Below are 27022 nucleotides of genomic sequence, written 5' to 3' on the forward strand. Positions count from 1 at the left end.
ATAAAACAATCTAATGCGCAGGTTGGTTGTGTACAGTAATTGGCCACTATAAAGTCACACAAGGCAATAAAAAAATCATTTTAAAACCGAATAATTCTTCCATCTGAGGAAGAACATTCAATCATGAATATGTTTTATTCTACGTATAGAGGAAGGGTTTTTGTTAATTTTCCTTCCCAATACAGTATATATTATGTATAATATGTAGCATACTACAATATTTTTATAAAATATATTCAATATCGCCGGAGTCTAATCTCGTGCGTCACATCTTCATCTCTAAACTTTCTAGTTTACCAAACTAAAACTGATTTCATTTATCAATTGCGCGATTTAGCGAAGTACCTATACGTGACTGTTGGTATTTATCACTGCCATTTTGTTGTACCCAAAGTACGTTATAACTTCTATAAAGTATGTTATACGACGAACCTCTTATTTTTCTACCGTCCAATATGTTCATTGAACTTGGCACCTACTTAGTTATATTACGAATAAAACTCAATCGTTTAAATAACGTTAATATTAATATTTTATAACTAATTACATTTTCTACGTGTATAATTTTCCGTCAAAAGTTTATAAAGCTTTACTCTGCTAAAATAATTAACGTTTTCCATTTACAATTATTCTAAAAAAAACTATTTGTTCGCAATGCCCGAGTAATAAAAATAAAACAAAAATCATGTATTATTTACCCAAATGTTTCAAATTACATTGTACTACACATAAGTCGAGTACGCTATTTTACATGATCCTGGTTTTATAATAAATCAACGTTGTTAATTAAAATACACAATCCCACAATGCAATCGCATATATTCCATTAGTGATGCAACTACTTCAACAATAGTTATAAATACATCGCTTAGCATTTAATTAATTAAATTAAACCCGATATAAAACGTTCTTTAGTCCTGGCGTTCTATTTTTTTATTTAATTGTTTAGACAGGAATAAAAACTTTAGACGCATAAATTAAATGCTAAAGTGGTTGCAATGTCTATGTGCTTTTAATTACAATCAACTTACAAGGATAATAGGAAAGAAGTGCATGAGAATGGAATATTAAATTATTTATACTGTAAACGAATAACAATTTCAAACTAACTAGATATTTTTTTGTTGGTAAACATTTTTTTTTCTTATACCAAATCGAATATAATCTTTTTATAATAATAGGAATTTTATATTTATACGTTTTTGATTATTAATTTTCATTTGTTTGACATAGAACTAATCGAACGGGAAACAATAAGAAAACATAATAAAAAACGATATCGTGCACGGTTTTTATAATTATAGTGTTTTATCTACAAACATTTATTAGATGTTCGACCAAACAAAAAAATATCATACTGTCGATTCCTATGAATACTAAGTTAAGTCGATTCGTTGCAATTTTATATAGCTAAAAGCTCAGTCGAAAAAACTATTTAATGACCTAGTAAAGTATTAAAGAGGGAAATATGTGGGCAGACGCCTCAACGAAGCACACTATTCTTTCATGTAGATAAATTGCCTACACTCGACGCCGTTTTTAAACCAGGTGTGTTTCTTGTCAAATTCAAATATTATTATGATGTAAAAATGTTCGATTTCAAGATTATAGTAAATACCATAGCTATAGCCTATACCTAGGTATATGAACGGCGTAGTTTAGCTACAGATGAAACCTGGGCATTATCTGGAATATTTTTGAACCAATTTCTTCATGCAGCATTTTTACAGATACAATACAATATTTAAAAAATGATAAGTACACAACAAATAATCATATTATATAATTCACGGTTTTATTTTCGAAAATAGACGCAATAATTAATGTCATGAAACCACTGCCAACGTAAACTTTACCCGTTCAGCCGACAAGTCTGGGCGAAAATGGATAAAGTACACAAAAATATTGTGGAAGAAAATTACCAAATAAGAAACAAATAACTAGCCCCGCGCTCTGGCTATATAGTGCAGCTTTTAAAGTGGCGGCGGAAATTATTGGCAAGACGACATCGACAAGACAGCCGCGGCTTTGACGCGGATTTTTTTAAACACAGCGCACAGTGGTCTAAAATCAAAAAAAGGTGGCCAAAAATCAAAAAAATCAAAATGGAAAAATGTATTTTTTTTTTTAGGTTGTTACAATACTATTTAAGTTCTCTGAAAATGAAAATTACAATTCAAAATATTGATTTGAAATTATACTTACGAGTTGTTGAAGTTGGGAGAATCGAAAATAACTTGGTTATGACTAATTGAGTACACCTCCGATTTCATGTGTACACCTAATTCAATTATGTCTTATCGACAGTAGGGCAGATATGGGCAGTTAATCTATGTATATTATTATTCTATATACCTTAAAGTATTATTATATGTGTATATCAGCGTGAAGCTCAGTGAATAAATGTAAAAAAAATGTAATCTTATCAACCTACCTGTTATGTTCTTGTACTGTGTTTAAATCAATGTTTATAAATACAGGCGTATACAACAAAAATAGATTCCAATTTTATTTATATAATGACTATGATACATATATAGTACATACATGAGAAAATTAGAACAATTTAACACATTAAAAATATGATTTGTGTTAAATATTAAAGATATATTATAAAAAAAATCTTGAATAAATTAGCAACCAAGTTATTTTTGATTCTTCCAACTTCAACAACTCTTAAGTATAATTTCAAATCAATATTTTGAATTCTAATTTTAATTTTCAGAGAACTTTAGGTAGTATTGTAACAACCTAGAAAAAAAAAAATACATTTTTCCATTTTGATTTTTTTGATTTTTGGCCACCTTTTTTTGATTTTAGACCACTGTGCAGCGGTCCAAAAACCCAAACGTGGTTGGCTATGATGTTTAGTTGCTGCTCTCAAAAAGGCAAACTATCGACCATAGTCAATAGTGTCATCCCGGGCATAATCGAGTCTCTGGGTGGGCGCGTTGTTAGTTGTCATATTTTGGCGCTCGCGGTCTAAATTTTTTGGCTGACCTGTACTCCGAGTACCAGCCGTAGGCTTCGAAAGCTGCCATACATGCGGCACTACCGAACGCGTTAAACGCCATCGACCGAAGCCCTTTTCTCGCGGCCAGTATGCCGCCGGCCAGAGCGCTGCTTGTAATCGTGTTCCATGGGTCTTCTTTCTTCCTGATGCCGACCATTGTGCATTCAATGGCGGCATACAAGCCACCCCAAGCAGCAAACGTTCCGCCCATGGCCGGAGCACGGGTGGTGGCCGATTGAAAAGCGCTCTGGAAATCAAATCCCAACATATTAAAAATTGTCTGATTTGGTGGTTACTTGTGATTTTCACACTCACGTTGCAACGCCTTCTGAACCCGGCCGGCCCGTTTCGGAAACCCTCAACCGCCTGGTATATTCCTCCACCGATGAGGCCTAAGGCAAACGCACTGCCGATATCATCCATAACTCGCATTGGGCACGGTTCTCTGTCGTAGGCATCCATCGTTAATGATTCCGAAAAACAGTGCGACACGATGCAAATCAAAATTATACCAACGCACAAAAATACGTTTGACAGTATTGTCGTTATGACGGTTACATTACCATAGTAAAATAATTCACATATAAACACAGTTTTGACATATTTATAATCTCACAAATAAAGGAAAATGTATATAAATAAAAAGAATCTCTTGACCTGCATTGTCAGAAGCCACAATTCACGCGCTTCGAATGCAGGGACTTATTTATGGGAGTGACTGAGTGGGCTCTCGCTAGCCCCCCCCCCCCAAAAAAAAAATTTTTTTTTAGTCTTACCTATGGGCCTATATGATGTGAATTGTAGAAGTTTAATATTGGCGAGTTTTTATAAGGAGTTAGTACCTCAGCGTCCGAATGCCGTGCAAAAAAAACCTCTATAATCTGTATAATATATCTATTTAATAACCACAACAAAATTCTCGGTACTATCCGCCTGCTAATAATATTAGGCGCACATTCAACTGTATCTTACATTTTGTGCATCTCGCATGAAATACGAGTTTTTTTATTACTAATTGCACAATTTTGCACATTAGTGCACAATACATCAATAATTGAAGTTCCTTCAATTAAAGAGGCTTAGTTTGTTGAACTCCTTGGTGCATGTTTGTGTAAGTATTTAACAACATATTTACGCTTGCCTACGAATTTCAAAATAAAAAATATTATCTTCATTCGGTGAATGACTCATAACTTTCAATTTATACCAAAATAAGTAATATAACAGTGATCAATCATTAACTGTAGTCTTATAAAAACAAATATATATATATATATATAATACATCATTTGACCGCTTATAGAAAACCTATTAAAACCTAGATTTAGATTTACATCTAAGTGTATTTCTAGATGGTTTGAATGTACTGAATAATATGTAAATAATGTACCATGTGACATTAACGCACAGTGCGTGTATAAAGGCTGCTGAACAATAAATTCATGTCTTTTAGCGCTCACTTTAAACTTGATTTTACCGTCAAACTTTTGTCTGTATATAAACGCATGGGAGCGTACGATGCCCAACTTTACATACTCGCGTGTTTGCAAATTTCAAGTAATTTCTGTCCAAAGATTTGTCACTTGTCAAATTAACGTTTGCCAGGTTCTCATAACTTCCAGACACGTACGCATGTAACAGAACTGTGCTCTATACATACTAGCCAATTGACAAGTCGTTGTCTTCCTGTATAGTTTGTTAATCTTAAGTCCTCAAGTTCGGTTTACCGAAATGATAATGATGTAATAATTGATGTTAGAACCTCGTCGGTGCTGCATACCAGGGTAGATTGATAGGATTATCTTGAATCTTCTATACACTTATAATATAATATATTAACCTATTAAGTTACGAAGTTTCCCGGTGGAAAACCGTACAAAATCGATTCATTGCCAAAGTTGAGACATAACTCATGAATTGTCAGGAAGCACTTTGCCGCCTGACGTCGAACGTTTAAATGGAAAAGCCAAAGAACAAAATTACTATTTACCATTAGACAACGTTTGCGATTAAAAGAACTATACGGCGAGACATCTTAACTCTCAAAATAACGATTTCAAATTTTAACTTTAATGAAAAAAAAAAAAAAGACTTGAACAATTCCACGGTAAGCGGCAAAAGACAATTTTCGATTTAAAATTTTCAACAAAATGTTATAGTTAACGGTTGGAAAAAAGGATTTTTTTTATAAAATAAATGTAATTCAAAAATAGGCTCAATAATAATTTTAAACAACATATTTGCCATAATAGCGACGAAACGATGTCGACAGTTAAAAATTTTAAATATAGTTACAAAAATATAAAAACGATTGGTAATACATTATCGCCATATTACATTGTATTCTCCTTAAATAGATACTTATAGAATGCGATAAATGATTTAGACTTTTTTTTATTTTGGGCTATTTAACATTTTCTTTCACTTTGATTTAGATTTAGATCTTTTATGCTCGCGTCGTCATGAACAACTTTTAATTTAGCATAAAATAACTCAAAAGCTCTGCTTGTTTTGTAGGTGCCATTATTCTAAAGTTTTTTTTATGTTTTTTTTTATAGTTTTACTGAAAAATCCTAAAAGCTCATTTTCATACAAAAACGTTATTCGAAATGGAATACAAAAAACACATTGTAATCGATTTAAGTAGAACCATTTACAGAGTCAATACAACACTAGTAAGTAACCGTTATTTTATATTTGATCAGATTACATTCAGATAGGAATAATAGTCGTTGAAGAAAAAACTAAAACGGCGTTTTTTATGATGTATTTTTCGTATGACGGCACAACGTATAGGCAACAAACCGGCACAAATATATAGAATCGAAATTGTACTTTGTGTGGGCTTACTATATAGGTAATACTATATACACAACATAACGCAACGCTTCAAGCCGTTTTTCCTCCTTGTGGATATCTAAATAGAATGACTTCTTTACTTGCAGTCTAGTTTAGGCTGGCCAGCTCAGTTTAAGTTAATATAAAATATGTTTAAAACTACACAATACTATTGAATAAAAACCTAGTTTTAAATTTAGAAAATTTGTTAAAACTCAAACTTCTTAAATAATCTAAAGTGCATTTCCCGAAAAGCGGCCCATGAAAGAAAGTTGTTGTACAATCTTCTTGTACGTTTACCGGATGGACTTAATTTCCTGGCGGCTAACGCATTTTATTTTTTCATTTTTTATTACTTTAGTTTTGCTGTAAGTTCTCGCACCGGAATCGACTGTAATAAAGAAAAAAAAAACAATATCAAGTTTTGCCGAACATATTTCCAAGTATGGATGACTTGGAGTCCAAAGACTACACCTATATTAATATATATATAATACACAACAAATATAAAAATGTATGCGCTATTTATAATTTTACGCTTAAGTCCTAATTTTGTTTTTTAATTATTTTTTTAAACTTTTCAATAACATTAAGCAAATTAGAATCAAAAGTAGTACAATAGTGACATTAAAAAAAAAAATCATACGGTTATAATGAATAAGAAATTTTTGTTAGTTTGTGTTTATTTTACAATTTATTAATATTCTTTAGTGTTTGAAAGAGGTACCTCCCTATTGAAGATAGTCAATAAAAATCCCATTGAAAATATAGTTTTTATTTTGCAAATCATTGAAATATTGTATTGCAACTAAGACTAGTGGATTTTATCTTTGTTCTACGTGCATTAAGATCAGGAATCGGAATTCCGGTAGGTAGTGGACCACGGTTGTTTGCCATTAACAATGGAGTCGTTACTTATTCAAGATTGTTAAGGCGTAAAATGCTGGCGCGCGCGCTGTTGAGAAAATATTAATCTTCTAATATTCTTTGGTCGGCCGGCACCTTTGTGCCACGGCATACAAATGTGTGTGATATCGATCGCCGTGTTGACTTGAATAAAATAATTATGTTAGGCGGTACGGCACACACCTGGGCAATTAAAAACCTATTTAGGGAGCGGCAAATTCGTCGGCGACAACATTAAGTGTTTGAATTATGTGCACGCCGACGACAAGATACCGCCGTAACGACTTTAAAACCCGGCGAAAAGTTTTGGAGAAACGAAAATCACTTAACTCGAGACGAAATTCGGTTTCCAAAAACAACATTGACCGATTTAATTATGTGTTATTCGCCACGAACTCGGCGCGTTCACGAGTCTGTTGAACACACGTTATTATTGTCAAATGTGTACACGTTTGTTTGGTTCCCTTTAATGACGCCCCGGTAAGGAGCTTCCCGAATAATACAAAAACTTCTTTATTTTTTTTCCATAAATTTAAATAAAAGAGTCGCACACGAGTTAGTCGAATAAAAAATCTTAATGGTTACTTAATTTAAGTTTTATTGAAACGGTGAAAATTAAAAACCAGACTAGTGAAGCCTTCGGGTATAAGTATCGGCAAATACTTTTTTTTTATTCTATACTATTTCACATGTATACATAATATGTAAATGATGACCAGAACGATTTGTTTTATTTTTGTAATTATTTCTTGTCGTTTTTCATATATTTTCCTGCGTACATAACATTACTTCCGGCAAAAAAATAAAATGTCAAACTACACGGGAAATGGTGAGTACAACGGGAAACCCGTAAACGCCAATAGGGTTCTGCTGCCGCAGATCAATATAGCGAAGAATAATATCCAAAAAGTGACGTGCAAATGGAAACGAAAAGGGTTGTGTCTGTCTTTGCTGTCTGCACGTCGAATGATAAGTCGGAAGAGTTACTATTTTTTTTTACTCAATGACATCAACGTCGTTTGCATATGGAACACACATATATTATTATTTCATATCACAACACAGACAAAATCGGATATCTGTGTAAAAAAAGTGCATATGAATATCGGTACGAAAATTGTAAAGTCACTGGTTGCATTTTAATCCGCGACGCATTTATTGAAATGTATTGAAAACAATTTATACATTCGACAGATACTAATAATTATATAAATAGTTAGTTTCGAAAGGTAAGGGCATGGAAAATCAATGGAATTACATTAGTTGTGTGAATCTTAAACTTAAATTTAATCTTTTTGAAATGAATATTGCGGAAAGCCTTACTTAAGCGGATCATTTTAATGATATGCAAATATAAACACAACGATATCGTTTACATAAGACCGTATAAGACAGTTTTACCGTCCATATGGTACGGCCGATAAAGTTTTCTGAGTAGTGTTCCAGAATAAAACGTTTCGCGAGCAACACAGAATGTTGTATTTCAAACTTGAAAATTTTGTTTTTTTTTTTGCCTTAATTGCTTTAACAATTTAATTAAAACTTTATATCATTTAAAATTTCAAGTTTTCTCGGGTGAAGGTTAGGTTAGAACTCGAATTTATAACATCATATTTCATGAATTCAGTAAAGCAAATACCATTGGACAGAAATAATGCTATTTTAATGTAATTTCATTGCGTATTTTCTTGCTAAAAATAATTTTTAAATAACTTTTTTTTTTACTTGGCTAATATTTAATAGGTTTTACTTTTTCAAAACCTATGTGAACTTGTGTGGCTGGACGATTAAAAAAACACACGGATATTTACTTATGGTCAAACGTCAAGTAAAAAACACGACTTTCTCTAGCTAACATTGTAACACTGTCCAATTATAAGAGCCCGTTTATAACAATATTATACTTAAGAAAAATGTCTGAGTGACTTTTGATAACATGTTTGATTGCGCACCTGCGGAAAATTCGTATTTCCAGACTAGCCTCTTCGCCACTAAAGTCCGGTTTTTCGGAAACTCGCCGGAAAAGTTGGCGTAGACATGGAAACTCGTTATTGCCGCGGTAAATTATCAACCGGTGCTATGGACAATTATTGTTGTACTATCGTTTAGCGTCGGATCACACACAACACGTAGGTAATATTCTAATCTCCGAAAAACCATGTTTAGTGTTTACCGTTCCGCGTTGAAACAAACGAAATAATTTCAACGTACGTATTGATCGCGCGTTTTGACGATACGGTCCATACAAAATGGCGTTTTGCAATAGGCCGGGACGGTTCAGCCGTGTGAATCGGCGCGTCGTCGAAGGCCTCTGTCGCCGTGGGCCGCTTACACCGAGTAAACGCGCAACGCACCGCGTGTCCGACAGATCCGGTCGGTAGCGATTAAACGGTCCCGTGCGGTCGTTTGCGACACTCGCCGCCGTCAACCTTGGGGACGTCCGTCAGCGACAAACAACGGCCACCGCGGCGGCACGACGGTCACCGCGGCCCGCCGGGGGTGGGGACCGATCGGGTACTATTTTAACGGCCGGCCGCGTCCACGGCCGCTCATTGACCGATCACGAACGCACCATGTCGCAGTACCGCCGTATCCACAACAACCGCACCAGCCGCCGACCGACCATGTTATCCGCTGCCGCAGCCGTAGCCGCCTTCGTGTACTGCATGGCCGTCGGAGCGTCGGCCGCTTCCACCGGCAAAGCGGACTCGGCCGTCGTCGAGTCCGTGGTCAAGCCGCAGACGATCGCCGCCCCGCAGCCGCTGGTCGCCACCGCTACCGCCACGCACGAACCGGCCGTCGCCGAATCGAAAAAAATGGTCGGCGGCCTCGGGCTGATGGACGGTTACCTCAAGACGCAGTCGAACAAGGGAGACCGCGGCTACGACGAGTCGGACGCGTTCGGTAACGGCGACTCGGACAGCTACGGGTACGGATCGCAAGTCGAGTACGGCAGCGGCAAAGCTGGCGACGGCGGCACTTCCGGCGCGTACCACGAATCGACCGCGTACGACGACAACGGCAAGTCCAACCCAAAGTACAAGGCGTGGCACTTCGAGGAAAAGGACGGCAAACCGACCAAAAGGTACATCTACGATTCGCGCAAGCCGCAGACCTTTTCCCGGAAGAAGGAGCCGCAAGTTGAGGCCACCGAGTACGACAGCGTGGAAGCGTACGACGACGGCGACGACGGCACCCACGCCGGTTACGAGGCGGAAGACCCGGAATACGGTAACCTATACGATTCCGCCGACGTCGACGTCGACACTTATTATTAGACAAATTATCCCGAAAAAATCATTCAACTATTGTTATTATTTTAACTATCCTTGTCAATACTGTCTCATTTCTGTTTGTTAATCGATTTTCGGTTTGCATTAACAATTTAACCAGCGAAACACACTATTTTTTACCACATAGCCGTTTTTATAATATAATATTATTATAATGTATTTTACAAAACTATATAATATTTTTGATATCATCTACTCGTCGTTATGGTTTTGTTATGGAAATAGTGATCCAATATTTTAACTTCGTTGTTATTTCGTTACTTGACGCTTCAAACATCCGGTGTATTGTGATTATAATATTTTTTTTATTACTAATATAAAATCATAAAAATAAGCAGCAATATTTCTAGATGTGCGATGTTTTTTTACTTTAAAATCAAATTTTGATTTTTAATCTTTATCGTATTCCTCGTCCATGTTTTAACTAACAAAAAATAAGCGCATTCATAAATTAATGTTTTAACGGGAACATAAAGTATTAATTATATATAATTTTTTTTTTGTTAGTCTTTTCAGTTATGTTTGATATATTTTTTTTGTGTTGTTTTTGTTATTATATTTGTGTACATTGTATTTACTGTTCTGTTATTTTATAAGTTTTTTTAATGATTAAATTAGACAATATTATTGTTATTATTTTGTCATTATGAATTCCTACCTTGTTCTTGTCTTTTTTTTTCAACAAAAATTCTGTTATATATTATTACAGCTGATACATGTGTTCTATTATAAATTAATAGTATCGAATATTGTCGATGGCGAAGTTGTTAAAACTTTGTTAGGACAGTAATAACAGTTCGCCATAGGCCATATGGGTATCGATATCGTTAACAAAATGTACTAAATATTAATTTGATGTTAATATTATGTACTATAGTTGTACATTGACTAATGCTAGTAAAGACTAGTTGCTGCCTATTATGGAAAGTGTACCTAGTATTATTTTCTTAATACGCCACAATCATTGTCGTTACGCTGCAGAAATTCCAATAATAATTAAAACGCAATTTACTTAATTTTTTTAAATTTAATTAATTTTAACGTTTCAACACAGTACATGTTCTTGCAAATGTATGATTTTGCACAATAATGTACACAATATGTATGCAGTAACGATTAACCGAAAAATATAAATACAATATTTTTATACAAAATGTACATTAATGCGAGAAATGCTATGAGAAAGTTTGTTGTTAATCATATATTTAGTGTGTGTTAGTTGAAGATATTTTATAATAATATGAAATATCATTAGCTCGTCTACCGGTTGAGTTCTATAAAATTTACCATTTATTATATATTATTTTTAAGACGTTTTACATAGATTTAAAAAATAATCTATAACGGTTTCTCGGTATTAAAGTGTGGATCCAAACGAATAGTATTAGTCACGAACACAATTGAATAGCGGACAACGGTATAAGATAGGCGGCTAAAATGTAAAAGTTATATTGTATGTAAAAGATGCAAAACTGGGCAATTAAGCCGAAATATCTAGGAACTAAGCACACCGATTAAAGTATGTAACCAATTGTATACTAGACTGTGTCTAAAAAAAATTCTTTTTACTTAACCTCCAATCGACAGTAGCTAACTAACTTTTTCATGAGCAAGTTATCAGTTATCATTGGCTGTACCAATTATGGGTATCGTCTTTCGATGCCGTACACTTAGTTTCGTTTACATTTTCATGAGATAATGCATTTTTCGCATGATCGGTTCGCGATCATCACATAACGCGTTAGGTTTTGTTTTCGGTGTCGTAAACGTTTCTTAATCGGCAATGAGGGCACCTGTTGACCGAAACCGGTGAACGACCCCGCCATTCACCGATACTTGCCCTTAACTGGGTAAGATGTACGGGAAAGCCAACTGTGCATTTTCATATTCATAATAATTGGGTTTACGACGAAAGTGTTATGTTTACATGCTTTGTAACCGAATTGGGCAAAATTACAGTTAGCTACTTAGTCAATTCTTACAGCTGTATTTCGATTGCAAAATTGTTCGCATATTACAAAAATAATTGAACATTGTATTTTTTTGCTCGAATTTGAGCTGGAATTTTTATTTTTCATCTCAACAAAATACAAATAAAAAAAATATATTGATACCTTGAAGCACACAAGTGCTTTGTCCACGTTATATCGTATGGACATAATACTTGTGTGCTTCAAGGTATCGATACGTGACTAACATTAAGTATTTTCAGTTTCGTAAAACTCACTGCTGATTTGAGCAAGTACTTTTGTTTCAAATTTGTTGAAAAGACGTACAAGTAAATTATTTAACAAGTTTTTTTTATTTAAAATTGAAATCGTGTTTTTTAAAAACAACTTATAAGTCAAAAGTAATAACTGAATTTCTTCGATTCTTTTGTAGACATACTATATTAAATTAATATTTTATCGCGATCAAACTGTTTTATTCTGTTTTGTTATGATTTTCGTTTAAAAATCATGTTATTTTATTTAACTCCTTAAAATCCTAGCTCAATTTCTATACTAAATTAAAATGTCGTTAGCACCGCTCGTGTGAACGCACGAGGAATTGTTTGATGAAACTCAACTTGGAATACGTAATCAGATTTGATTAGTTACTTGCCAATATTTTATTCCGTCAGTGAATACGATGAACGGTAGAGTTTATTGAGCTTGGCATTTTGGCTATCCTTTGCTCCCCACAACAGTAATTACCATGTAGATTTGTGTGTGTGTTGACACTTAACACTAGCCAAGTGCAATAACCCTGTGGGCTAACGTTATTGCAATGATTATAATATTTTGTGGTGCTATCACGTCATGCGATGCGACTCGGAACGGTCGTACTAACATCATCGATTCCGTTCAAATGCAGGTCATGGTTTTACAGCCGAATATTACACGGCAATCTTTAGATTTTCCATATCGCCGACCGTAGATATCATATTGTGTGTCGTGACAGAATTGTGTGCATTGACGTGTGGTTGACGTCACAATATGTAATTTATAAAAATATCTGAGTAAAAAGAATTGTAGATTCGTCCCAAATTGGGAAATCAAAAGTCAAGAACATAGCAATTTAGGCCATTTATTTTACATATACCAATATTAGGACTATAATACCATTTAGGAAAAGGCGAATTTCAATGTAAATCATTCAACGATTTAGTTAATATTGTTCATAACTAAACATTCAATTACACATAACTTAATAAAGTTAACATAAATCGGTACCTTGCCCAGTCGTAGAGATAAACGTCTGTCACTAATCGTCTTATCAAAATATGGTTTTCCGGAAAACATATTATTTGCTTTTAAAATATATGTGTTGGTACTACCGGAATAGCTAACATTAAAACAAAATTGTTGGTTGGCAAGTAATTTTTCTATTAATATATGCCATTAGACTGTGAAATCTTCATAGTATTTAACTATAAAAAAATAAAAATTGAGTCTTATCGATTATATTCTAGGCTCGTCTCGTTGAATGAACATCAGGACTAGACTTAAAATAAATGGCGTTTTTAAATTTATTTCGCGCACTATTTAAATTATTTTATCCTATTGTAAATACTCAATAGAGCGATTCGTTGTTTGTTCACTAGTGATATTATTTAATTCCAGAGGAAATATTTATTTATTACAAATGAATAGGTTTTCTTACTATTTTAACTTGCAATATATAATTTGTAAACATTAATAATGGCTGAATAATTAATATTATAAAATATTTAATAATATAATAAAATTATAGTAAACTAAATTCTGCGTATTAACTGTAAGAAGTTCGTTAAAATTAACGTAACATTATCGTTTTTGAAACAAATCGATAATTTTAGCTTCATCGGTTTTTAGGGTAAACCAGTGTTTACCATTGAGAAAAAAATGGTTTTATATATATGTTTATGTTAATCAGAATCACACAATCATGGCAAAAAAGTAAAAACCCGTTCAACAATCAGCTTGGAACAGTTTATTTAAAAATTATAAAAAAAAAACTCGAAACAATTGAACGGTGAAAACAAAATTACTTACCTCAGTAATTCTATAACGTGTTGTTCGGTAAAAATATATATACCAAATCGGTTTGCTGCATTTGGACATTAAATATAAATGTACATAATTATATAGGATGTTTCACTAACAGCTATGAACCAGTCAACACTTCATGAAATTCGATCATATATTAAAAATAAAACTATAAATTATAATAGTTTTAGATGCTTGTACGGCATCTATGATTAATATTAAACACATATTTTTGTCTCATCTTTATGGTGATAAAAAAATGTGTTCACTATAGCAGATGGTCTTGCCAATATTATAACTCCGACGGATTTAAATAATTTTAACAAATTTCTACCTATACTTAACGTCCAAAAAAAATGTTTGTCCGTCTTCAAAACTTAGACTATATTTTAAGTAAGGCAGTTTGTTGGAGTGTGTGTAAATGAACAAAGAAAAATCGATTTTTTTTTTTTATAACTTAACCGTATCAAAACTCATTACCGATTCACACGTGTTGGTCGTGATTTTTATAAAACGACAAAGGCGTGCTTTGTGCAAAAGTGTTTTGACAAAGTTTTCGTTGCCGGAAACACAAGAAACATTAATTATAAAACATATGCATCAACAATAAATGCGCTAAAATGATTTATTTTAGTCTCGTTTTATAGTGTTTTTGGGTTAATAAATTAAAAAAAAAAAAAATACAAAAATGTATGAGGAATACAAAAATGTACAAACGATAGTAAGTTTTATATCCATATAAATTGTGTTTAAATTGCAAGCGATTAACTTAGGGCTAGAAGGCCATTAGGATTTTCTTTTACCTAGTTTTTGATTTTAGTCTGGTGATGATTTAACAAAAATAGATTGTTATAATTTAACAAATACTCTCTCTCAAGTATAAAAAAAGATAATTTTTGTTATGATCGTACATTAAAAGTTATGAACTTGTTGGATGTACTAGATTAATTTTTTAGTTAGTAAAATGTATAGACTTATGTCTAAAACTTTTTAGTAGCTATTTACTTATGGCATAATTTCCTTTCGAGACACAGAATTACGTTCAAAATTATGTTTAGCTTATATTAGGCCGTAACCCACCTTATAGTCACGGTTCTAATTTATTCAGTATATTTTCCCTAATTACTCTCTATAGTAACTTTTTCTTATAGAAGCTGTTAGGGCTCATTTTACTTCAAAGTTTTCTCAATGTTCGGCCTATTTTCTTATAATAACGTATTAAACAACCCTTTCAAATACATATGTATGTATATATATGAATAAAGAAGGCCAGCACAGAGTGGTCGAATCATCACAGGTCTATGTGAGAGCTATTATAATTAAACATGTTAAAAACACAATCAATTTGATTATACAAAAATCAATGATATGATAGTTAGTAATACAACAATAAATATTATGTTCCAACTTGCAACGAAGAAATCCTCATGATACACTCGGTATGTAGACACATATTATTTTGATTACAATATTTTGACTTCTATCAGTACCCTATTTACGTTAAAGTATTATACTAATTAGGGAAAACGGACAGTATTGAGTGGACAAGAATTGAACCTGTTGATAGAAGTTCAACGTAAACAATTATTTGTGGACTAAAAATTATTTGAGTAAATCTATTTAAACGGTTAACAGTGAATGGCATTGAGTTACATTATAATATGTTTAAACATATCCATAAAATTCGAAATAATTGAATCCGCAACGCTCTTGGCGAATTAGTTGTATTATTAAATTCTTGACCCTATTCAAGAACCATTTCAATGGACATAGTATGTTGGCATTAGTGATATCGAGTCAGACAAATATAATACACCCGGTATTCAATTAAATAAGACTAATGTTAATTTATTGTTAAACAAAAATGTATGAATGAAATATTTAGGTTTTATGTATCGTTTTAAGTTTATATGTTCAACATCACTGTTTGCAGTATTAAATAATATTCAACGTACTGGTATTATAGTACAATACGCTTTAAGTATGGTATATATAAAATTAGATACTCTGTCATCGTCAGATAAGCACATCGTTGCGCAGAAATGAACTATTGTATTACCCAGTTTGGTAATATATACGACAATTATTATACATTCGCATGTGTTTGTGACATTAAATACACGTAGATGTAAATTTATAAAACGCTTGGAGAGTTGTTATAGTTTTCACAAAGAGAAAAAAAAAGGGTAAAATAAACTCCTTGGTAAAATATTTAAAAAAAACCGAATAAAATTAATGAAGTATCACTTTATTAACATTATTATTGATATATTAAATAAATAAAATGTATTTGTATTATATAGTGTATAAAAGGGCAGGGGGTGAGCTCCTCTAATTGTGAGTAAAACTTATGTCAATGGTGTTAGTGAAATTCAAAACCCCTCATTGATCTGTTCCCATCGTTGTTTTCAAATTTAAATATAAATATACATAATATATTATAATACGAGTGACTAATATGACGCTTAAGATCACAATACTATACACGTGCTTGCGGACTTCTCGTGGTCGCCATTAAGCACAACTCGAACTTGTAAGTACATTTTTGAATTTTTATCGCCATATCGCGTGTTTAAACCTTACCGGCCAAACGGAAATACTGATTGAATGTATATAAGTAATGGAAATAACGCTTTTATGAGAGGTTGCATGGCAATGGCTCCTTAAGACGTGTGACACACTCGCACACAGGGTTGTCGCCGTTAAGACACAGTTCACGAACTAACGGAAACAACGGTTATTATTATTATAATTTTGGTTTTTCTTTTGACGTTGGCCATTTAAGAATGCCGTAGCGGCGGCCGTCACCGAACACAAACAATAATAAATGTGCCCATTAAAGCATGTAATCGTTTCTTTTTGGGGACGCGAAGGCTACACCGGCAGTGCATGTTACGATGCGTTTGGATTTTGAACGCGCCAAAGACACAACAACTGGTATTGTGAAACTCCGTAGGTACCACGCATTTGACACGACGGAGACTTAGGGGTAGATAGGCCAATGGAAATCGCTGTGGAGGTCAACGATTATCATAAGTTTCCGATCCGATCATAAGCCAAACAGCACGTAACAGCGACACAGTTGATAGGCGTTGACATTGAAAAAATCCGCCAAAATCATATCCAGTCTGTAAAAAAAAAAAAAAAATGCCAGTGTAATGGGGACGGAGCACATTGGATCGGGAGAGATCACAGACGTATATGAATCATTATTTAACCGAAAGTGATAAAATCACTTTTAAATAAACGCTTCGATGCGAATCTGTAGATGGTACAAAAAGCTGTACAGTAACCGCTACGGTAGGCTTAAAGTTATATTTTGTGTATTTGGGATGTTACGGCAAGGGTCAGCTGTCTGTGTACAACAACTTGTTGCCGTTGTTTCCCACATAGAAACTATATTTTCGCAGATATATGTTGACTCACTCTCATATAAAACCTCTAAAAAATGGTTTAATTTTCTCTTTTATTTTGGTTTTCCCTTAATAAAAAAAAAATTTGACTACTTATTTTCGAGAACATTTTATACGTTATAGTCCCACTTTAGATCATTCTTGCAATTCCAGCCGGCCAAGAGGAGAATTAAGAAACAGCGAAAAATAAGCGGTGAGCATAAGTGTGGTAGAATGAAGTGGCAAGACCCAACGGGCGCCGTTTAGAGTGTAAGGACGTTTATAAGAAACGGGGTAGTTTAGAAGTAAATCAATAGTGCAACATTCGACAGCTTATTTATCGAAAAGTACCAAAACCTTTAATGTATGTAGGTGTAACGAACGGCGAGAATTGTGGCAAGAGAGGATTTGGTTGACTGACCTCATTTGTATGGGATAAGATGAAGATGAAAGAAAAGAAGAATTTATACAGCTTGTCCAGTAACGCTTGTTTTTAGTGTTTGCATGTCACGTTGTATTTTAGTAATACATATTTACAAATTTATTCATTAATCAATTTTTATTTAACATATTTTAATTGAATAAAAATCAAAAGTAATGCGATAAATGCGTTCTAGCAATAATGTATGCATATTACGTCTTAATATATTAAGTAAGGAAATAGTGTTTATACTTTAGCCTTTGGTAATATTATTAAATATAAAACAAATCTAATAAACGATACAACATCAAAACTGCAAAAAAAGTCGCAATAAATAAAATAAATTCAAAGCATTAAACATCAATTTGTCAATAATTGTTTACTTTTTTTAGAATAGACCACAAATCAACAAAAGTCTCAAAAAGTCAAGTATAAATTTCAAAAATAACCTAAAAACTTTTAAAAACGATTTTATAGAGCACTTTCGCCATAATTACAATTTAAAAAAATCGTTGAGCTTTATGGGAAATATATATAAATTTTTAAACTTGAATTATCGTTCTTTATTTTGTAGATTTTATATTGCATGTAACAAACATTCTTATTCGCTAACGTTAAAAATACACGAGTCCAAATTAAAAATAAAATACATATATATTATAGTAATAATAATGATGATATAAAAATGTCGATCAATAATAAATACATATTGCTGGTTGACATCCTGTTTCAATAGTATAAACTCATAATAGGTTGTTGTGTAATGGTCAAATAATTTACCATAGCTATATAATTAACGTAAACATGAACTATATGGATTTCTTAAAAATATACTAAAAGATTCGATGTATTTTCTTTTAACTAGATACTAGATAATAAACAAAATATTTTGTTTGGTTGGTAATTGGTTGTACAACGGTTATTTTTTTGGGAACAACGGTTTTTCTTAGTACAATTTTTTAGCCATTTACAGAATCGCATGAAAATAATGATTTGTTAAATCGATATTCGGTTTCTTAAAATAGATAAAATATTAAAAAGAAAACTAACTCCTTCTCCACTTCGACGGCGAATGTTGTAAAAACTGAACTACGTCTGAACTAGTTGAAAACATTTTAAGCAGTTGTGCATTATAAAATGTTATTAAATGTATCATATTGTAATATACAACGATATAATTGTACACTCTACCTAATAACCGATGTTCAAGTAAATCTCAATAGTTCTTAAACTAAATTGTAAATTAAGTCTTATCATTTTGCGAAAACCAGAATAGTTATTTAATTTGCGAATAGAACATGATATCGATGGAAACAATAGAGTGTGCATCAAGTGATTAAAAAACAAAATATATAAGCTTAAAATAATTTTACCAATTATTTTTACATTTCTAAAAAATGCGAAATTAAATAAAAAATAATGTGTTTTTTACATTTTCATTTAAATTGTTCTTTGTATTTTTATTCCATTTTGTTTGTATGTATGTAAATTAATATACACTAAGAAATCGTTTGATATTTTATTTCTCAGTAACGCTTTTTCACCAAGTTCAACAAGTCTGAATTTTCGCACAAATCAAAATTTCAATGCGGAAAACCAAAATAAAAATAAGTCAGATTTTGCGGAAGCTGAAGTTAATATTCTCTTTAGTAACTCACATCGAGTTTTTTCTTAAAAGAATGATTACCAGGAAAATATATCATGTTAACCTAATTGAATTCCATTTATAACAACTTCTAAGTATATAGCATCTGCTCTTTGCAAATAATATTAACCAATTTCTTCCTCTTACACTGACTCGGTTACTTTTTCTTAAATCTAACATTCTGTGTTTTAACTTAATACTTATTTACTCAATTAATTAAAATTAAACTTGGTTGTTAAAAAAAAAATCTTTAACACTTAAAATTAAAAACTAAAAAAGTTAACAAATATGTAATATTTTTACTAACAACAATTCGCATTAAAGAATTTTTGAGCATAATTCTATCTTCAAAAGTTCTTTTGGACTTAACTTAACCTTTCAGATAAGAAATCAGGACTTCTGGACGTCCTTTCTGTATTTTTTTATGATTTAGCATATTGTATTGTATTATGTATTTATAAATCAGTTCGCTCGGTGGTTTTTTATGGTAAAGCACTACCGTCGCATTTCAAACTTCAATAAGTCATTTAATTGATCATTACGAAATCGAAGTACTACGTTGTCTTCTCTTCTCATTCCTATTAAACGTCTGTTTATCTTTCAGACGGGCTGAGAGGAACTTATTTATTTTACTGTCTGTGTTTACAGCTGACCTAATCATTTCTAAGACCCGTTAAATGATGCGGTAGCTTTTAGGTATGCACCTTATTACCCTCACAACGTTGTAGTAAAATGTGGCTATTTCCTTCTCTGGTCGGCCGTTCGTTTCGGGAAAGCATAGCCGGAGTAAATTGACATTTCCTTTATTTTAAAATTACTTTGTTATAGAGTTTCTGATCATAAAATAAAAAATACATAACAATTGGTGTTGGTTTTAAGGCCAACACTTTCCTAGCTTCAAGTCAAAGCTTAAGCGAGGTGACCTCGTGAAGAAATCTATTTTGTTGTATATTATCAAGAAATGTTGACTGAACATTGTCCAAATACTCGAGGAGAAAAAACTGTCGTGTTAATCGAAACGCTCTGTATGCGTTTTACAGTATCGCACCCGTAAACAAAATGTCAAATAGACTGAAGATAAAAAAAAAAACAACAACGATTCGGTCCGTTAACTGAAGTAGAACAGCGTTGAGCGTTCGGGGCAGTGCGCGTGCAACGCCGACCAGAGACGGATGTTGGTTATTATTTTTTTTTTTTTTTGCCTAGACTTGGTCGTAGCTACCGCTTGTAGACGACGTTAATCCCGGATTAACATCTATTAATTCACATTGAGCTAATGCGAATCATGTAATTTACCGGTCTGCGGTGGGCTGTGTTTATTTTTCGTAATTATTTAATGCGGTCTTGCGGTCAACATTTGTATGGGCCCCGTCGTTACAATGATGATGTCGTGTTATTATTGTGTTATCACAGGGCGATACACATGGCAATATGGGCGTAAACGAGAAGCAATGGCTGATTGGCTCTGTCGACGGCCGCTCAACGAGCGTGAAAGCGTAACTGGCACACGTCGGTGGAGGTTGCTGCTGCCACCGTACCAAGTGTAAGCATCCGACTGAGATGTGTCGCAAGCGTTATAAAAATGAGCACCGTCGACGATTTTGCTGTCAGTAGTGATCGGGCCGCGGTCGATTAAACGTCACTCGAATTTATTCATGTATCTGGTGGTTTTCACGTCCTACACCGTCCGTACGTCGTTTTCCGCTTGTCTGTCGTCGACTTGACGGATCGCCGCGGATCCGGCCCATCATGGGGCCCACCAAGTTACTCGTGTACTTTGCGCTGTGCTTCGCGATATTCGCGAGGGCCGGGTATTCCCGGAAAATCCCGGCCGACTCCGTCGCGGAGCCTTTGACCGCGGCCGCCTCCGACAACGTGCAGGCCGTCTTGGCGGCAACCGACTCAAAGGCCCTGGCCTTGTCGACGGGTGCGACGGCCGGTGCGGGATTGGCGCAGCTCGACCAGGATACGGCGGCTTCGCACAAAAAGAAGAAAAAGAAAAAGAAAAAATCAGTCAAAGGCGGTGGATCTAAAAAGAAATCGGAACATCATTCGAAAAAAGGCCACAAGTCGGACAAGGGGTACAAGACGAAGCACCACCACGACCAGGGGAAAAAAGGTAAGCACGGGAAAGAGGAACACGAGGGACACTACAAAAAGGAGGGCGGCCACAAGAAGAAGAAGCACGACGAGGCCTCGAAGTACGGGCACCATCACAAAGGCGAAAAGGGTCATAAGGGCGCCAAGTACGGCGAAAAGAAGGGCCACAAGAAGGGACACAAAACCAAGGGCTATCACAATAAGTTCCACAAGGACGAGTACCACAAAGAGCACAAGTTTTACGACGACTTCCACAAGGGCGGCAAGCACAAGAAACACGGCGCCCACCATAAGAAGCACGCCAGCAAAGAAGGCAAGCACAAGAAGGGCGCTCACCACAAGTCCGCGCACCACGCCGACAAGTACGGTAAGAAGGGGCACAAGGAAGGAGGACATTACGACAAAGAGCACAAAGGACACCACGGCAAGAAGGGCCACGACCAACACCATTCGCACAAAGAAGACTACGGCAAGAAGGGAGGACACAAGCACTTCAAGAAGTACGGGTTCAGCAAGAAGAAGAAGCAAGGTTGAACTGTGAAAAATTGATTGCAATTTTCATTGTTTATTCCCTTTACCGACGCGACGTACTGAAACCCAAACAGTCTTTGATTTTGTATACCATTTTATCATTACCATTATTATTATGAATATTATTCAAATTCAATTATCTTATTTGTGTTTTTTATTATTTATTGTTTTCATATATTTATATAATTTAATATAGAATTATTATTATTTTATATAATAATTTAGATAAAAAAAAAGCTAGTGTTGTGTATTGTTCAGTTTCCCCCTTTTTGACGGCTGTAAAATGTTTTGACGATAACCGATTAGGCACACCGTTACATAATGTCTATACGGGACGCCACACTTATATTTTGAATATGCGGCGGTGCGTGCTCATGGATGAAAAGTAACTTGGTCACTACCGTAAAATCGTTTGACATCAAACTTCAAACAAAAATAACCAAGTTTTAAAAATATCAATGAGCTATCGGTCAATATTGGATTATTTTGCCCGATAAAGTTATAATTAAAATGCGTTCACGATCAATACTTTGTTCATTTAGGTCACCGACTTAAGAGTATGCAAGTTTATTTGGTTTACATTAACAAAAAAATACTCTAACAAGAATGATCTACAAATATTGTACAACGATCCTAATAATAATAGGCAATAATAGAAATAAAAAAAAAACTTAGATAAAGCGTACATAAATTAGCTCCGATACTGTTATTGAAACAATCATTAGTGTATTTATTGAGTTATAATAGTAAAACAAATACGTGATTTAGTATATAAGAGTATAATTCTGTGGCTTGGAGCAAGAAGGGCCAATGTCAATTTTGTGCATAAACGAGTTAGTCCGCTAATTGCAAAAACTGAATCATTCTTTATATACTGTGAAAAAATCACACTCTGAGGCCAAAAAATGAATTACTCATGAAGAGTTTGATAAAAAAATTAACATAGAGCCTATTGGAAAATAAAAACTTCAAAGCTCATTTTCCGAAAGTTGCAAAAAGTGACATTGGCCCTTCTTGCTCCAAACCACAGAATTGATTAAGTCATTTGAGAATTTGAATGAAGAAACTCCAAAATATATTCTCAACGTAAGCTAACTAGGTCATATATCCCTTAGCATTAATATAAGTGCACACTGAATGGATGTAAATTATAATTTATTTAATGAAAAAAAACCGGAGATAATATTTATGTACTTATTATTTGTGTTCAAAAAAAGAGATGTTCCTTTTTAAATCGACGAGCCATATAATATACCTTGGTTTAAACTTTAAAGTCAATGTACTTTTTTTTTTATTTTAAAGTATAAACTTAAAAAAACTTCTTATCAATTTTACCATAATTGCGAACCTTTATAATAGCGATATAAACTTTTAAGATATTATTTAATATTGTCTCTATTAACTAATACATTAAACACATGACCGGGAAATTAAAAAATAGATTGAAAGTACCAAGTATGAAATAAATTTAGTATTTGATATTTTAATAGATAAATTAGGACAAATTAACGGTTTCATTCAGACAATACAACCCAGTGACGCGTTTTGGCGTTAAAATTAAATTAAAAGTATAACTAAAGTAATAATATAACATTCACCAAGTTACTGAAGACACTTTAATATTACCAACATTTATTCAAACAAAAGTAATCGTTATTAATTAGTTTTAAAGTTGTATAAATAAAAAATGATAATTTTTTCCACTTTTTATTAAAAAACCCCAATTTATACAATTCTGTACGATCAATGTATAAAAATCAAGAGAACAAAACAATTATTAGCTAGACATAAAAAAAAGTGAAAAAGAGAGAGCAATCGATTGTCGATAATATAAAGTATTACAATACACCTAAGCCTAATAAAATAAGTCAGAACGCATCCAGAAAACTACGTCTCTATAATATCAGATCAACCTTCTCAGAACGCTGCTTTCAAAGCAGGTTAGGTTAATCTTTTATTACCCATAACCTAATAATGACCAACAAATTCGAAAGTATGAGTTAGCACAATGCATTATGAAAACTTGATGTTTAAACTAGGTAACAAGAAGGTTATACCTTTTTACTTTTATATTATGTCCCTTTAAAGAGCTATTAAAAAAATATGTTTTGTTGGTTAACATTAAGTAAAAGAAACTTCATTTTTTAAACATAATTATTAGTGCTTGTGATATGATTTAACTTACTTCAACGGCATTTTACATAGTTACATAAATAAATTGTAATCCTAACAAAATATAATATACTTTTTAGTTTTTACATCTATTTGTTTAATTTAATCGTGGATTTATTTTCACCAACAGTGCTGACAATATATCTGTAACAACTGTCAAAAGTGTGTAAGTCGAATTTTGGTCAAAATTGACCAAGTACGCTAGAATGTAGTCTAGCATACCTTGAATAAATGTCTAACTCGTTGGACCAACAAGAAAACCTTGACAGAGATGTAAGTTATTAGCTTAGTAGGGATTTATAGCAGTTGGTCAAAGTTTAAAATCGCTCCCCTGTAAAATCACTGAAATCGACTTACACACTTATTCACAGTTGTTGCAGATATGTTTAGTAATAAATAATTTTCAATCTTTCGATCGTATTTATGATATTACTTTTAAAAAGAGCGCGAATAAAACGTTTTAACAAATATTTATTTCAAGTAAAATTTGTTTCAATTGACAAATATTCAGTATTTATCAACATAATATTTTTATGAATTTACAACTGTTACAACAGTTTGAAACGTTTATAAGTTTGCATTAATATAATTCACTGTTTTTAAAGTGGGTAAAATATTTAAAATTCATTTATAGAGTTGTTTTACTTATTGAATAGCATTTAATTACAACAAAGAAATAACGATAAAATTGAAATACAATAACTATTATTTTTGTTTTTCCACACATTACTTATTTTTTTTTAAGTCCTATCATGCCAAACCCATCTGAATGTATTCCTATTTTAAGTTTGACTTAAGTTGTCAGAATTTATTTTTTTGCACTTTTTTGACTTCACAATGTTTATGTACACCCCTCCCCCTCTTTCCATTTGACCCTAATGTCATTCGTATGTTGTTACATAATTATGTAACAACACTCAGCCATTCATTAGTTTTAAGCAAATTTGTACAGATAGTTATATATTGTATAGGCGTAGTAAACCTAATTGTTATCGTAAGTTATTGTTTCGAATGTTTTGGAGCGAAAACTACATTCTTACCGGGCATCTTAAGTCATCAAAACAAAATTGCCTTTAAACACGGTTGAAAAAATGAAAATATCAAAATGTTATGTTCCAAATAAATTCGGTCAGCAATAGTGATACACGAGCAATTAGTTAAGCCCCGATGGACGGTTTTATGCGGAAAAATCCAAAGCGAACGAGTTGCTCAAATTGAGAATCGAGTAAAAGTGTCAGTCATATGCATAGGACACCTGTGAGTATCGTGTCATCTCTGTGTCCTGTGAATTGTCGCCAGCTCAACCCTCTTGTTGTTGACGAGAAACAACAACGCCGCAGAGGTCGGGTTGAAGACACACGGTCGTGGATGAGCAACCATGAATGTCGAGAAAACCAAAAGTGTTCCATCTGTGAAGGCTGAACGGATTTGGGCTGCCCCCGCGGATGGCGTCTTGTGCCGTCGCCCGGTGGGAGCAGTGTTATCGCATTTTGCACAGAAGGTATATATAGCAAAATCCCAAACACCGTTCGCGCACAACAATCACAAACCATGTACGAGACCACCGCGTTAAGATGCGTTCTAGTGTTTAGCCTGTGGTATCAGGTGCACGGCCACGTGGCCGCCATCGATCCAGGAGGACAGCAGCTGCTGGCCCAGGCGTCTCAGCTGCAACCGTTGAAGTCACCGCTGGCGTTCGGCGTAGTACCGAACACGGCGACCGCGTTGCCGGTGGAAGACCAGGTGGCGGCCGCGTCGCACAAAAAAAAGAAAAAGAAGAAAAAATCGAAAAAGTTCAAAAAGGGAGGTGGATCCAGTCACAAGGCGGACCACTTCAACAAGAAAGGTAAAAAGGCCGACAAGGGTTACAAGTCCAAGCACGAGGAGCACAAGGGAAAAAAGGGCCATCACAAGAAGGAGGACAAGAAAAAGCATTTCTCCGAAAAAGGCGGCCACAAGAAGAAGCACCACGACGAGGGCGGTTACTATGCGGACCATCACAAGGGAGAGAAGGGCGAAAAGGGACACAAGTACGAGGACAAAGGAGCGTACAAGAAGGGTCACAGCACCAAGGGCAAGCACGAGGTGCACAAGCTGGACGAGTACAAGAAAAACAAAAAGTTCTACGACGAACACCACGACAGTGGACACCACAAGAAGCACGGTGGCTACGAACACAAGCACGGACACAAAGAAGGCAAGAAGTACAAAAAGGGACACAAACACTCTGGACACCATCACGACCACAAGGGCAAAAAGGGCAAGCACAAGCACGGCAAACACTACAAGGAGAACAAAGGGCACAAAAAGGCGGCCGGACACGACGAGAAGTATGGACACAAAAAGAAGTACGGCAAGAAAGGATCGCACGACGAGCACAAAAAATGGAAATTTAGCAAGAAACAATAAGTTATTGCATGATTACTTTTATACTCTCAGTGAGTCGATTATTTTTTTTACTTTAATATCTTATACCAACTATAATAGTTTAAGACCTATTGCGACTGAATAATCGTTCATTTGTAACGTTTTAATTATATTTTCTACATAAATTATTGTATTCGTTTGTTGTTTAGAAACGTCGGTGTAAATTTACCGACAATCAAAATAAAATAAAAAAATATTTAATTTTATACTAATCAACGTGTGAAAACGAAACTTTTAAAAAACAAACCTAAAACTTCCTAAACATATTGCATTC

General features: G+C 33.9%; 3 protein-coding genes across 3 annotated transcripts; 2 read left to right on the forward strand and 1 right to left on the reverse strand.

Annotated features, from left to right (window-relative positions):
* Positions 1 to 2954: 2954 nt before the first annotated feature.
* On the reverse strand, positions 2955 to 3475 carry LOC126846174 (mitochondrial import inner membrane translocase subunit Tim17-B-like). Its single transcript, XM_050585397.1, has 2 exons — positions 3329 to 3475; positions 2955 to 3260 (listed from the first exon to the last, which is right to left on the reverse strand). Exons 1-2 carry the CDS (start codon positions 3473 to 3475, stop codon positions 2955 to 2957), a joined length of 453 nt encoding a protein of 150 aa, XP_050441354.1.
* A 17639-nt stretch (positions 3476 to 21114) lies between these two features.
* On the forward strand, positions 21115 to 22249 carry LOC126846741 (histidine-rich glycoprotein-like). Its single transcript, XM_050586527.1, has one exon. The coding sequence runs from the start codon at positions 21268 to 21270 to the stop codon at positions 22150 to 22152; it is 885 nt and encodes a 294-aa protein (XP_050442484.1). The 5' UTR covers positions 21115 to 21267; the 3' UTR covers positions 22153 to 22249.
* A 3623-nt stretch (positions 22250 to 25872) lies between these two features.
* On the forward strand, positions 25873 to 26820 carry LOC126846175 (probable zinc transporter protein DDB_G0282067). The gene has a single exon (XM_050585398.1). The coding sequence runs from the start codon at positions 25873 to 25875 to the stop codon at positions 26728 to 26730; it is 858 nt and encodes a 285-aa protein (XP_050441355.1). The 3' UTR covers positions 26731 to 26820.
* Positions 26821 to 27022: the final 202 nt, after the last annotated feature.

This window comes from Adelges cooleyi, unplaced genomic scaffold, assembly GCF_023614345.1.
Source record: "Adelges cooleyi isolate 19-005CV unplaced genomic scaffold, UGA_ACOO_1.1 ACOO_flye_CR_arks_rails_tigmint_CR_PRNA_9, whole genome shotgun sequence".
Lineage (NCBI taxonomy): Eukaryota > Metazoa > Arthropoda > Insecta > Hemiptera > Adelgidae > Adelges > Adelges cooleyi.

What these genes read in the sequence shown, in the direction of transcription:
- LOC126846174 (XM_050585397.1), bottom strand. Translation starts at nt 3,475, where the DNA reads ATGGATGCCTACGACAGAGAACCGTGCCCAATGCGAGTTATGGATGAT. An exon ending in GGTTCAGAAGGCGTTGCAAC is followed by an intron (nt 3,261 to 3,328) that starts GTGAGTGTGAAA and finishes TTTGATTTCCAG; the next exon opens with AGCGCTTTTCAATCGGCCAC.
- LOC126846741 (XM_050586527.1), top strand. Translation starts at nt 21,268, where the DNA reads ATGGGGCCCACCAAGTTACTCGTGTACTTTGCGCTGTGCTTCGCGATA.
- LOC126846175 (XM_050585398.1), top strand. Translation starts at nt 25,873, where the DNA reads ATGTACGAGACCACCGCGTTAAGATGCGTTCTAGTGTTTAGCCTGTGG.